The sequence below is a fragment of the Gekko japonicus genome, unplaced genomic scaffold, assembly GCF_001447785.1.
Source record: "Gekko japonicus isolate JY-2015 unplaced genomic scaffold, Gekko_japonicus_V1.1 scaffold1164, whole genome shotgun sequence".
Lineage (NCBI taxonomy): Eukaryota > Metazoa > Chordata > Lepidosauria > Squamata > Gekkonidae > Gekko > Gekko japonicus.
The window spans coordinates 129,315-143,821 of record NW_015160873.1 but is presented as its reverse complement, the minus strand read 5'-3'; the positions used below and the strand labels follow the sequence as shown (position 1 = coordinate 143,821).

General features: G+C 39.9%; 2 protein-coding genes across 3 annotated transcripts in view; one reads left to right on the top strand and one right to left on the bottom strand.

The window, feature by feature from the left end:
* Positions 1-583, top strand: part of HCFC2 (host cell factor C2) — a 32,470-nt gene extending 31,887 nt beyond the window's left edge. The window contains exon 16 of the mRNA XM_015422545.1: positions 176-583. Within this exon, the coding sequence (XP_015278031.1) occupies positions 176-201 (26 nt within the window). The 3' untranslated portion in view covers positions 202-583. The remainder of the gene's footprint in view (positions 1-175) is intronic.
* A 7,770-nt stretch (positions 584-8,353) lies between these two features.
* The window catches only part of NFYB (nuclear transcription factor Y subunit beta), a 14,814-nt gene continuing 8,660 nt past the window's right edge, over positions 8,354-14,507 (bottom strand). For both annotated transcript variants that reach the window (XM_015422568.1, XM_015422575.1), the window contains exons 3-7: positions 13,188-13,318; positions 12,462-12,659; positions 11,448-11,529; positions 9,200-9,279; positions 8,354-8,638 (exon numbers count right to left, since the gene is read on the bottom strand). In XM_015422568.1, the coding sequence (XP_015278054.1) occupies positions 8,606-8,638; positions 9,200-9,279; positions 11,448-11,529; positions 12,462-12,659; positions 13,188-13,318 (524 nt within the window). In that variant the 3' untranslated portion in view covers positions 8,354-8,605. The remainder of the gene's footprint in view (positions 8,639-9,199; positions 9,280-11,447; positions 11,530-12,461; positions 12,660-13,187; positions 13,319-14,507) is intronic.

Here is a 14,507-nt window from a genome sequence, read left to right as displayed (position 1 = left end):
GGAGCCAGCCCTTTATATATTCCAGTTGCAAGTACACATTTGGTTTTACTTGCTTGTTATTGGCACCGCAGCTCAAATGCTGAGGTCCACAACTCTAGTTGATTTATGTACATCTTCTTTAGTAGGTTTTGGCCTGGATGCTGGAAGCTTAACAACATGTTCTCTTTCATTGCAGAAACAAAAACATCAGGTTCAAAATAGGAGCAGCATGCAAGTTGGGAAGTAGCAGCTAGCATGCCTGAAATTTTGTAAATCCTCCAAATTTTTATTTTTACATTGTCTTGAACTTTCCAACATCAACGTTGTACAGTCTTGCAAAATTGGAGTTGTACTGACTCAAGTTTTACATACCACTTTATCCAGCATGTTCCTGGTGAGCATCCTTGGCTGATTATCCAGTGGGCTACATTCGCCTCTAAATGTTTTGGGAGAGTCTTCCTTTCAGTAGCTCCCAGCACACGGATGTAGGGCACCAACCATATTTTTAACTTTCCCCATGTTTTTTAAAAAGGAGGTTTGTAATGTGATCATGGCTGTTGTTTAAAGGGAAATTCCTGGGGGCGTGCAACCTCTCAAATGTTGCCACTTTCCCATTATGCGAATCTCGAGGCTAACTCAGGACAGTTAAAACATAGTTTGGAGCTTCTGTTTGGAGACCTGCTCAGAGATTTTCCAGAAATGTTGGTTGCATGTACAGATCAAGGCTCAAGAAGCTATTGCTGAACAAGTTTGAAGACTGTAGTAATGATACAGCATTCAGAGATGCTGAGGTTTTCAAACATCTTTTCAGAATTGCCTTTTGTACTTAGTTGATAATTGGATGATGATTTTACAATTGTAACCATTTTTGATAAATTAGTTTTGTCTCCCACTTTGTTGGGTTGTTTTAGTCACAAAGTGAACAGGTCTCCTTCATGACCGTGTGGCCCCCTCCACTCCTCCTAAAAAACCACGGGAAGGATTAAGTTTGACAGGTCATGCTGAGATTCCTCCACATTCTTAGAGGATGCTGGGTTGACCTGCACATAAACAGGCCTTTGAATCTTCCTGTGCGTTTTACCATTTACTTACAGGAGTGATTTGTTGGGAACCCACATGGAAATGAAAACTATCACTTGGGGAAAGTCTCTGGAGAGCTTGAAGGAGCGGTCCCCGCCTTGGTGCAGCAAAACTCTTGTATCCAAACAAGATCCAGAAGATGTTTAGTTAAGGCAGCGTCAAGGAGTGAGCAGCTTCTTCTGTAGAGTTGCTATCAACCTTTTTATGTCCCCCTTTAAGGCCTTTCTAGACTCTTGTCTGTCGTGCATGGCTTGGTAACATCACGCTTGACAAGAGGACAGGACTTCTGGTAGGCTGTGCCTGTTATCCATTGCAGTGATGTGGTGCCAAAGGAGCAGGACTTCAGCGGACTCTGACCAGCTAGTTAGGCACAGCAGTGTCATGCGACAGGGAAGAACCCTGAAGATTTGCACGCTACACCAAATGTTATCGGCAAGGTGTAGGGGATCATAAATGGGCAAAACGTGCTCACTTCTGTCTTGAGCTATATGCAGTTTTGGTTTTTTCCCCCCTTAATCCCCTATTCATGATGTTTTGGTGCAAGACAAATATTTTAGTTTACAGTAACTTAAAAGTGTATAGAATATTTTAATATATTCATTTTTGTAAAGATTTTTTCTAGCATTTGTAAACACATGTTCTAATCCTTGAAAGTATCCCCTGACGATATGCAAATTGCTGAACTAGTCACTTCAGTCATGAAAAGCAAACTCAGTGTAAATGCACTACTGTTGGTTTCTCATGGGCATAGAAATATTAATTCTGTAGATATTTTGAATGTTTACAAAAGTCTTTACATGTTGAAAGTCCTCCATAAAGAGTGCTTCATTAAAAAAAACTGTATGCTTTTGTTGGCATATTCATGCTATTTTGCACTAATAAGAATTGAACTTTGTAACATTTTGTGTTGCTTCCAGAAATTTTTTGTAGTAGTCTAGAGCTTAAAGCAATTTTGCACATACAATATGCTTTTATGGCATACATTTTCTTTTTCTCATTAAGCTGCATACAGACATACGCATCTTGATGAGTGAGCTGTGGATCTGCTCTCATCCTGTGTGTAACAGACACACAGGTTCCCCAAACTGATTTGAGTTCAGAAGCAACTAGTGCTTTGTGCTTCCAGCATAATTGGCTCAGACTCATTGGCTGGACCTTGTGACAGTCGCGAATCTGCGTCCCCAGGGCTTCAAGTAAAAAAAGGGAGTGGCTTTTAAAATTATTATGAAAAGGAGCTCGGTAAACAATTTAACTGACAGTGCAATCCTAAAGGTAGTTACTCCAGTCTAAACCCACTAAAATTAATGGGCTTAGACTGGAGCAACTCTCTTTAGGATTGCACACTGTAAAAAAATGCTGGGTGCTTGGGAAAAAAGTTTCAAATGATAATTCCCTAAAGCACTGTAGGGAAGGGGTAGAGATGGAAGCCCCCAGGCACTTGTGGCAGTCAAGGAGCAGTGCTGGTGGGGGGAAAGCAGAGTTTCCCCTACAACAGAAGAGTCTGTGGCCATTCATACCTGGAGGCATGTCTGTATGCATCTTTTGCTTTCTCAGTTTGTTTGGGTTTTATCTTAGTTTCACATCCTAACAGTGGTAATTAATGTTTTTTTAACCTAATCATTTTATCACTAATGTGCCAGCCACTTCACTTTTTTTTTCCTGCACAGAGGTAGAAGAAAACCACATGTGTATGGCAAGCAAGCACTCAACCTATGTTGACACATGATGGGAATATACAGATAGAATACATGGTTTTCTCATACCTATGAAGTGAAAACATTGTATGTGAAGTGGCCCTTAGAAGGAATGTTAATCTATTCCTAACCCCACAAGTGTACTAAATGAAGGCATCTGGATGCCTTTTATATGTAAGTAGTTTACCAAATCAGAGAGTAAAATGGCTGAATGATGCCAGTACACTAGGCAAAGATAGCCTTTAGGCCCAATCCAGCAGGAACCCTGTTTGTAAACAGCTATAATCCTATGATCATTTGAATGGGATTTGTAGAGGTTTCTGTGGATTGTACCTTTTTGCTTCTAAATAAAATGAAACATGGTTAGGTGCATATGTGCAATAAAGTTAGTATTTTGCACTTGGTTTTTCCATCAATGCCTAATAAGTTAAGATGGGAATTACTTGATCGGCATGATCATTTTTAAAGTGGATTATGGTAATGTTAGTGCTTTACAATCATTCCTTGTTCCACCCTCACAGGATTGCCTTGAGGGGGAGAGACTTGCACTCCATATTTACAGATGGGGAACTGAGGCTGAGGGAAGAACCTAGTATAGGGAGGACTTAAACTCAGTTCACTTAGGCTCATCTCCAGCACTGACTAATATGGTAGGGAAGAGATTCAGACAACTGTCCAAAAGAGATTCAGTGCATCACAGTACAGTGAATTTGTGGCCAAATTCACAGTGGAAAAGATGATGCAGCCTTCCACATTGCAGCACAATCTGTAATGCCATGAGGGGAAAATTGAAACCCTCTTTAAAAAAAAAAAAAGCCTGTTGAATGGACAGGAAATATAAGTAGCCCTTAAGTAGTAAGTTTTTAAAGTAGTGAGAGGGCAGAGTATTTAGGTGAAGCTTGGTGAATTGTGTGTATATCAAGATGAAAATTCCAAGCTTCACTTTTATATGCAGCCTCAGATCTGTTTTGTCAGAGGATTGTTGCTTCTCGTGTTAACTTTTTCTGAAATAGATTTTCAGACTCCTGTTAGAAAAAAGGGAGTTGGGCATACCACATATATGGCAGAGGGTGATTTTTTCCCCTTATATATATGTCCTATTCAGTGAAACTGACTTCAGTTCACACATCTTTTTTTACCCTTTCCAGATGCCTATATTTAATATCCATGTCTGACAAAGTCTTTGAAAGAGCTTTAAAATTTTGGTTGCTCTTCACAATTAAAAAAATCCTCCAAGCTACAATGAATGCAGAGTAGTCATTCTTGCCAGTACAGTGAAATAGATGCTGAGAAAATGTCTATGGCTCTGGTCTTCAAAGCAGGAGAAAGGCCTTCTTGATGAGGTATATGTGGTTGCCAGGAATGTGCCAGTTCTTCCCTGAATTGTCATACAGGCAAATGTGCTTCCATCCACCTTGGTATACCACACTTGACTTCCAGCTCCAGGTCTGCCAGCAGCTATGGGGGTATCAAGAAATACCTTTTTACATGGAAGTGCAAACAGGTGTCATTTTTTAACTGCTGGCATTCAGGTGGCATGCTCTGACAGAATGTGAGATTTTTCTGATTACTTGGCTACTAATAACTTTGATTGTAGATACATTACTTAACAATATAATCTGTTGGGTATATCTGTATTTTTGCACTTTGCTTTCATATATCTCTGCACCAGTGTTCCCTCTAAGCTGAGTTAGTGTGAGCTAGCTCACAGTTTTTTAGCCTCCAGCTCACACATTTTTGTCTTAGCTCAGGAAGGATGGCTCCAGAGCAAACTGATTTATACAGTGGCCAAATCACTTGCTCACGACTTTAATGCCAGTAGCTCACAAAGTAGATTTTTTGCTCACAAGACTCCACAGCTTAGAGGGAACATTGCTCTGCACTTGTTTTTAAGGGTATGTCATGACTACCAAAGGTAAGATTTGTGGTGTCATTAATGTGGACATGACTTTTGGTGTTTGTGTGCTTCTGCCAATAGCCTATATATTATTTGTCCATGTCTACAGTTCCTTCCCTTCCATACACAAAATTAGTAATATGCATACCAGTTTTCCGTGGCTTCCTTCTTACTGTGACAAGATGTTGTATAACGGTTTTGTTGCCTGCTTCCCTGACAAGCATTTAAACTTATAACTCCCACTTCAGATATAAAATTTAAAGTCTATTCTGTTTAAATGTAAGCTTCGATTCAATGATATGTCTAACCCACTGGATGTTCACTGAAAACCTACATTTAATCAGGCTATTTGAGGAACTGGTGAAAGCTGTCTTGTTTGCCTTTGTAAAAAAAAAATACATGTAACATCTTGTGTAAATCTGACTCCATCCTGTAGAAACTTCAAGGAATAATAGCTTTGGTATGAAAGTTATAAGTAGAACAGTCCATGCTGTATGACATACTGCATCAATTTAACTTAAGATGTTTTGTGACAATGGGTATCTAGCTATGTGAACAAGAAACTGTTATGTATGACTTATAGCAATATCTGACCATAGTTTTGAAGTAGAGCACATAAGCAAGCCATAGACTTTAACAAAATGATACCATAGTTAACTGGAATGTTCATATGGGTCAATCCAGCTAGTTATTGTCTTAAGGCCTTGAGCAGAAATGGTCTCTACAAAAAAATCCAATATTTTGTACAATGAAATAAAAGTAGCATTGTTCTTTCTTTGTAATAAAGTGATTTGTCTTAAGATCTGTCTTTATGTCTGCCTCTATTTAAATTAAGACTCTATAGAGAAACTTTTCAGCTGTTTTAACTCATGGAACTGGCCATATTTCTAGACGGAGGTGGTAGTAGATTATGCAGTCACATTACACAGTTCGGAGGGTACCCTCAGTGCCCATCTTTTTGAGGGCATGTAAAATTGTCCTCTTTTGGGCACTAAAACTTTTTAATAGTTATTTGACCCTGCCATTTTTATTTCCATGTGAATAGCTGATTGTTGGGTAAGGAACACATTTTAAAATGAGATATTAATTCACTGTCTTGAGAATGTCAGCTGTTCTTGAATAATTTTATTCTACTTTCTTATTTTTATGTAAAAAGTGTAGCCTTCTTCATAACTTTATTCATTTGGAAATCTTAAAATAGTGAAGCACCATGAAACACATTTGTTTTAAGAGGAGATTGAATCTATACCCTTCACTCAGAGTGGCTTACAAACTCCTTTCCCTTCCCACAACAGACACCCTGTGAGGTAGGTGGGGCTGAGAGAGCTCTTTCCAGAACTGCCCTTTCAAGGGCAGCTGGAAGAGTAGGGAATCAAACCCGGTTCCTCCCAGATTCGAGTCTATGCACTTAACCACTACACCAAACTGGCTGTCAGTTTTAAAAGGGTAACAGTGTCTTGTTACCCTAACTCCTATAAATAAGAACTAAGGGAGATCAGTGAAAGCTTTTAAAAATCAGATGTAAAAGTACATGGCCTATGCCAGGAGAAATTCAAGAACAGGCATCTTTGGCAAAGCTGAAAAGATCCAGAACTGGAAGATTAAATACATCATTCAGAGACCAGACACTCGTAAACTGAAGTTCTAAAATGTATGCTGGCCTCTTTTCATGTATTCTGGACAAAATGTTCAGCTATTCACAATCTGATCAGTGAACATACATTTAGGCTGCTAAATCATTTGACTATATAGATTCTTGGAATGCAGAGAGATTTGTTTGTACCCCTTCCTCAGCATCCTCTTATCATGAAAAAGCCCTGAACTAGCTTTTGAATTCTTCAGATGTTTCCTATATCTGTAGTTTCTTTACTAAACTATAATGAAGTTCAGTTCTGAATCAAGGTTGAGTCATATACAGCAATACCTTAGTACTCTTTAGGAGTATCTGATACACAAGATTAAATTACCAAATTGCATGAACGACTGACTCAAGCTATTGTTTTCATGTATAATTGGATCAAGAGTCATCACTGCTGATAAATGCTGCATAGGAGGTCCACTGTACTTATTCCAGGAAATTAAGCTGGCAGTTTGCCTATAAGGCTCTCAGATGAACAGTTTTCAAACCATTAATAAAAAATTAAGTCTATGTACTATATCCATAGGCTGTTTTTATTAACTTTCCGCAATCAAAACTTAATTTCCCCTGACAATGTTCAGGATGATTTATTCAAAGGCTATATGTTCACCAACATTAGCTATCCTGCCAGGGAACGATACTGGAAATATGAACTGAAATTCAGCACATCAGGAAATAACCACTTTTAGTTTCTTGCTCTTCCTTTCTCTAGGCATGTCTCCACCATTATTGGTTCACTGCAGTTCCTTTGTCACAGGGACTATACAGGAATGAGCCTCAGATCTGGTTTTTATCTCACCATGTGTATGTTCTACATCTTTATTATTATTAAAGAGCAGGATTGGCTTGTATAGACCCTATTTCACATTAAATCAATACACAGGAAATGGTGAACAAGTTCTTACACTTAATATACCCATGATGCATAGAAACTTGTGCATCAGCTGTGACAAAACCGAGATTTTAGTTTGGTCCTAAAAACAGGTGAGGGTCACTCTGAAGAAGATATCAACAATGGACTAACTCTCCAACAAATATGAAGGGACAGCAAGCAAGTCAGGTGTAGGCCTGAGCCCCTGTTGGTATATTGATACTATATAATCCTGAAGGCACTCTTCGAAGAGTCACTGGCTCTCTGCTCATCTACAATTTAACCTCCAGTGGGTAACTTCTTTTAGGTGGCAAGGTGGCTTTTAAATAGCGAGTAACTGCCACAGTGTTCCATTCTAAATGCTAACATGCTGGCACACAGGATCTTAGGGTCTATGAAGCCACCTAAAAATTAGGCATACTAAATTATTGCAAAGACAGGAAAGAGCAAATATAAGAGGCTTAAGTCTCTCATTTCAGATCCCAGACTCATCCGTACACATATTTCATTACCTTATAAACTGTAGAATTGCTATACATTGTGGAAATACACATTTTTAACTGAAACTCGCAACAGAGGAAATCTGTTTTTAAAAAAAAGTGAGACTAATGCCTCTAACTGATGGGATGAACCAAAACTACCACATATTCCCAGCTACTGCAGGAGAACAACTGTACCACAAGGTACAGCTAACACTGTTATTGAACACCAGCCAATCCCCAGGAACTACTTCTTCACAACAGGACAGTTGTTCTGCAGCTCCATTATCATAAAGCACATGTAAAGGAATTCCTGGTAGACTATGTTCCAAATGTGTAATGTTAAGAGATCTAAGGACTCATTGCATCTGGATTCACATTTAATTCAATAATTACATTAAAAAGACTGGGAGCACTTAATTCAAGCTGCAGGCGCTTGAGGAATTCCCTTTCAAAGTCAAAATATCAATAAATACGTTAATGCAACTTTAGTCATGCAAAACAGTTACAAAACAAAGATCAGCTCAAATTTTATAATAAAAGGCAACTTGCAATCAAAATGTACAGTACCCTTATGTTTTATTCAAAGGGTAAACATGAATTAAACCCAGCTGTTTACTTGAATTACAAAAGTAACATGATTCAATATGAAAATAAGAAACTGTCTACAAATCTCTGACAGTAGTAAATTGCAATATACAATGCATACAGGAGTTATACAGAGCAACAAACTCTTGTACAAAACAAAAATACTTTTAATACCTTTAAAATCCAATTTTTTAAAATCATTCATGAGAAAAAGTTCGAGTCAGAGTTCACACCTCAATTAGTCAAGCCTCAGGAAGCTACATTACAGCTACTGAATATACAAAGTGACACTTTCTTCTTCACCAGCCATTTCAAACCTTTTTGCATTCCCTAGTTCCTCCTGTGTCTCACAGTCCCAGATCCAAAGCCTTCTTCAAATCATGAAAATTGAATTTGCTGAACACCAGAGATCTAGGGAGTGGAAAGGGGGGGGGGGGAGAAAGAGATTACTTTCAACAAAGTACTCATAAAGACACTTAGCTTCATCGCAACGAAGTCTGACTCCAGTGGCACCTTTTAAGACCAACAAAGTTTTATTCAAAGTATGAGCTTTCATGTGCACGCACACTTCCTCAGATACACTGAAATGGAAGTTAACAGTCCATACATATAGGCAGAGAGTGAACAGCAAATTAGTATACAACATAATGAAGATGTTTTAACAGGTGCAAAGACTAAACAGGAATAATATCTTAAGTTTACATGGTCACAATTTCAATGTATCTGAGGAACACGCTCATACTCTGAATAAAACTTTGTTGGCCTTAAAGGTGCCACTGGACTCAAACTGTTCTGCTTGCTTCAGATCAACACGGCTGCCCACCTGGATTTACTTTCAGTGCCTAACTGTTAAAATTCCAAGTTGTTTGATTTATTAGCCTTCTGGTTGCCTCCCGTTGTGTCTGTAGATTGAAACAATCAAGCCAAAAAAAAAAAGAAAGAAAGAAAAAGGATGAGGGCTAGACAACGTACCTGTTGGTAAGATGTCGTATAGACCATAACATTTTGCTGTTGGCCATCTGTAGTTATCAAACCTGCTGGCAACTGGTTTGCTAGAAGAGAAAAAAAGTTTCAGTGAGCAAGTTCACATAGCAACACACCCAACTTCCTTTTTGTTCACCTGTAAGCAAAACATTACCAGAACCAAACCACTTCTAGTTAATATAGAAGTAGTAGAACGCCACTTTGGCATTACCAGTCTTACACCTAATTTTGGAAGTGATGCCAGAGCACAGAAAGAAAAACTGGCAAATAGGGTCAGGTACAGACAAAAGGCATTAACTGACCCACCAGGTTTGCTGGCAGCAGGGAGGGGGGATGCGCACTGGGCCAGAAGTGGTGGCCAGGGGACCACAGGCTCCCTCTAAGCCCAAACACCACCAACACCCAGTGCCCACATTCACAGCTAGCTTCCTTCCTGTCAAAGGTGGAAGGGAGAGAAAGAAAGAGGGGGCTACAGAGACTGAAAGGAAGAAAGCGACCACTCAAGACACCCAAGCAGAAGACGGTTGCTAAAAAGTGACTCTCCTTACATCATTCTACCCACTGGGCAGTTTGTTTGGGAAAGGGGGCTCTTCTTTTGACTTACCTTGGAGCTGAGGTGATCTGACCAATGGACAAAGGAAAAATGTTATTCCCAGTTAACAGCTTCTCCCTTGCCCCACCTCTCTTTCACCTCCAAGTGTGAGTGGATTTGTGTTGCCCACCCCCCCAAAAAAGGTAGAACTGGCCCAAAATTCAAAGTCCCCTCCTCCGATTACTAAGCACCTTTCTGATTCACCCCACCCCTCAGGAAAAAGTGAAAGATCTGCCAGAGCAAAAAGAAAACCCGGGGGGGGGGAGCTCTTTACTCTTCTGTAACAAGCACAATAACAAAGCAGCAACAGGGAGGGGGAGCTCAGAAAGCAGGGGAGAAAGTAATTTTCCTGTGAACTTCTCATGCGTCCCCTCCTGTTTCACACGTATTTTCCTTGCACAGCTATCAGCTACAATTTGAACTTGACTGAACATACAGCAATATCAGTGAAAGATTCACACACAGATCTCAACCTACATACATCTGCACATGCACACACATCTGCCCGAAGAATTCCTGTTTCAAGAGTTTCCTCAGTGTAATTGCTGAGACACCATTGTAAGCTTTTACAGATTCACAGTAGAAGATCTGTTCTGTAGATACAGAATCTTATTCCATTACTTTGTTGTTTAGCAGGGCAACTGCCCATGTACCCTGTATGACTTAAGCTATATGAATGAGTAAGGACAATTTTAGCTGCAAAGTAATATGCACACTACACAATATGCAAAAATCTAGACTACTGTGTTTAAAGAAAGCTTATTATATCTGTGTCTGTTAACCAGACTCCAAAAGCCAAGTTACTTACTACAAAGTTATGACAAATGATTGAGTGCAGATATTTTGCCTACGGAGCTATACGCTAATTTTATATATATTTTCAATAATTCATCCAACTGCAGGCTAAAGACTGGTTCACACATGCACATTTGTCACTGATAATTTGCATTTGTGAATAAATTCACAGACACAGGGAGCATGTTACTGTACATCAGGGTCTCCAATATTTCTGAACCTGTGGGTGGTGGTTGCAACCACAAAATGGCTGCCACAGAGGCAGAGCCAACAACAAAATGGCTGCTGCAGGGGGAAGAACCAATTATTTTGCTGGGATTATACTTGTTAAGTCCTGACATTACCCTCCTTGCATCATTTAAAAATGAGTATTTTTCAAAAATGTTTTTCTTGCATATACACAAAACAGAGGTAACTAAGAAACCCTCATCTTGCAATATCTGTCTTCATTTTACAAATATCTAACATAGCTATGCAAAAGGAAAACATGTTTCTCCTTTGCAAAAGCCCTTTCTCATCATCTTAGCCATTTTCCCCCTGCAGTATTACTTGTAACAATGACAACTGGTTCTGATGAGGGACAATTGGTTCAGTGGAACCAATTCAGCATTCAGCAGCAAGTTTTCAAGTGTTGACCTGAGTGTATCACAAGGATGTGTGAACCAGGCAACCTCCAGTTCGTTCTGGTGTCTCTTTCAAGACTCACTGGAAGTTGCACAGTATCAGTGTTTGGTGGACTGCAATGTGATCCTGGTGTTATCAAAACACTGCAGAAGTACTGACTACTGAGCATTTTCCCCTCCAGTAACAGTTGCCCAATGTGAACTCACCGCTTCAAGTGATACTTACTAAATGCTTCCTCTGTAAGCTCTTCACTAAGGCCATCTGCCGTGGTAACTGCTCCCCCAATTCCCTTTTCTCCTTTCATTGCCTTGAAGGAACACAAAGGTCTTCTATGAGGATACTGGCAGTGTCAATTGCATAAAATCAGATGGCATACATTTTGGAATATCTACTAAGCTTCCAAATTCTTTGTTTTTCCAAGTGCAACTCCTCCATAACAGAATTTCATTTGCTAAGTACACATATATAGAATTCTCAGAGCCTAAGATAGCTCCTCCGATTATTACAAGAAGAATTCTGCTATAGGCATAAGGAATAACCTTTCATTTACATTTCACAACCAGATTCAAGAAAAACAGGATGAGAGAGGCAGAAGAATCAAAACTGGCACAGCTTTAAACAACCGGAAAGGTCAGAGAGTTCATACATGTCACGTTCTAGGTTGCCACAGCACAGCTACAATGGCCAGGCTGTGCTGTACACCTCAAGTCAGGTTCTACTCACTCATCCTTTTCCTCAGCCTGGCTGGTGGCTGCTCATGCTGCAGGGAAAGGGCAGGCAAGCAAGCAGCAATAAGGAGGGCCTGCAGCAACCACTGCCACCAGCTGATGCTCCCTTACACCTTGGCATGGCAACAGTGAGGAGTAGCAGCTGCTGCCTGCTGCACAGGGGCAAAAAGGGAGAGATCTGTCACTTGCTCTTCCCCTCTCTGGGACATGATTGCACACACGAGAAGTTAAATAGAGTTAAGGAGAGACAGCCAGACAAGGCAGAAAAACAGGCCATATCCTTAAAGCATGTGACTGCTGGGCTCATCAGTTCAAATGAGCTCCTCAGTAAAAACAGTAAAAAAAACAACTTCAGCCTTTAATGACATTTATAAAAGGTGTGCCCCAACCACCCCATTAATGTTCAGCTACTCTGGAATACAATAAAAATTTTTTAGAAGTCAATCACATAAACCATGTCTCTGGAAAGTGCTGCAAATGAGACCCTGTAGAAAGAGTCATCAGTACAAACCTCTCTGAACTTCTGGAGATACAACTTCAAAGGTTCAACATAGCTGTCAAATCCCAGGGTGGACATGGCAAAAAGAATATCTTCCCCATTTATAGTCTTCCGTTTTTCTTGGTGACACCTCTCACTTGCTTCTGACGTTATAAAGCTGATAAATTCACTTACACACTCCTGCACACACTCCTTTGCATCCTTAGCAATCTGAAAAAAGCACGTACCAAGTCTAAACTGAGAAATAGGACTGGCTTATCAAACACAGATTTAGCTTAAATAAACAGACATATCCAAGCAGACATATTAACAAGTCTGGACCATTGATCCAGAAAGAAAAAAACCAGGCAAGTAAACTGACACACTACCTCAATCAAATCTTAGAGGAGATATATTTCTAAGAATTATGAACAAGTGGCAGTTTTTCAGCATAACAATTTTGAAAAACATAGTATTTAGAAGAAAATGGAAGCTGGCCCAATTTTGAGAGTGTGTGCATCTTACACGTGATGGAAATGCAAAGGTTCTGTTTTAGACAGGATGGGGATGCAGATGAGGCACTTGCTATTTCTGTTCCCCACCATGACATCATCCTGTAATCAGTGTTACATTTTCATCTCCTTTAAATGCAACTCAAAGACAATGCATCTTTCAAAACATTTGTTACAAACTGCAGACTTTCCTGATCCTGCATGTCAAGTGAAAAACATTAACAACACTCTCTTTCAAACATATTACCTTTCCTGTCTGAGGTATGGCATTTTTCATTATCCTCGCCACATTTGCAATTGGAAGGTATATATCTTGTTCTCTAAAGCTCTCTTTGGAGCCATTTGTGTCTTCATGATCATTCATGCTGTCTTCAGTGTCTAGGAACACAAAAGAAAAATAGTATTAGCACAGAATGCGGTGTATACCTTTGGTCACCTTAACTTAATCTCCAGTCAGGAATTCATCTATCTCAGAACAAATATCAACAACGCCTCAGATCATCACCAAACAGACTGCTGTAAAAGAACTGCTCATAAAGTGTCTTTTGTTTTTCCTCAAGCTTCAATTCCTTGATAATGATTCCACTGGCCTGATACCACAATCTTAGACTATACTGAGAAAAGTCTTGGACTATACTGACACAAGGCATGGAAATGAGTTTATTTCTTGTTTACAGAACTACAGTGCTTCCCATAGAGCACTGGATGGTTCAGAATCAGGGAACTCACTGATAATTCTATAAGGCACATAAACAATGTATTTTATTATGCAAAGATTTTAAGAACATAAGAACATAAGAACATAAGAGATGCCAATGTTGGATCAGGCCAAAGGCCCATCCAGTCCAACACTCTGTATCCCACAGTGGCCAGAAATACCAGTGCCATCAGGAGGTCCACCAGTGGGGCCAGGACATTAGAAGCCCTCCCACTGTTGACCCCCCCCCCCAGCACCAAGATGACAGAGCATCACTTGCCCCAGAGTCCCTATCTATACCTTGTGGCTAATAGCCACTGATGGACCTCTGCTCCATATGCTTATCTAATTCCCTTTTGAAGCCGTCCATGCTTGTAGCTGCCACCACTTCCTGTGGCAGTGAATTCCAAGTGTTAATCACTCTTTGGGTGAAGAAGTACTTCCTTTTATCCGTTCTAACCCGACCGCTCAGCAATTTCATGGAGTGCCCACGGGTTCTTGTATTGTGAGAAAGGGAGAAAAGTACCTCTTTCTCTACCTGCTCTTTCCCATGCATAATCTTATAAACCTCAATCATGTCACCCCTCAGTCGTCGTTTCTCCAAGCTAAAGAGCCCTAAGCGCCTTAACCGTTCCTCATAGGGAAAGTGTTCCAACCCTTTTATCATTCGAGTTGCTCTTTTCTGCACTTTTTCCAAAGCTATAATATCCTTTTTAAGGTGTGGTGACCAGAATTGCACACAGTATTCCAGATGAGGTCGCACCATTGATTTATATAGCGGCATTATGATATTGGCTGATCTGTTTACAATACCCTTCCTAATAATCCCCAGCATAGCATTGGCCTTCTTTATTGCAGTCACACACTGTC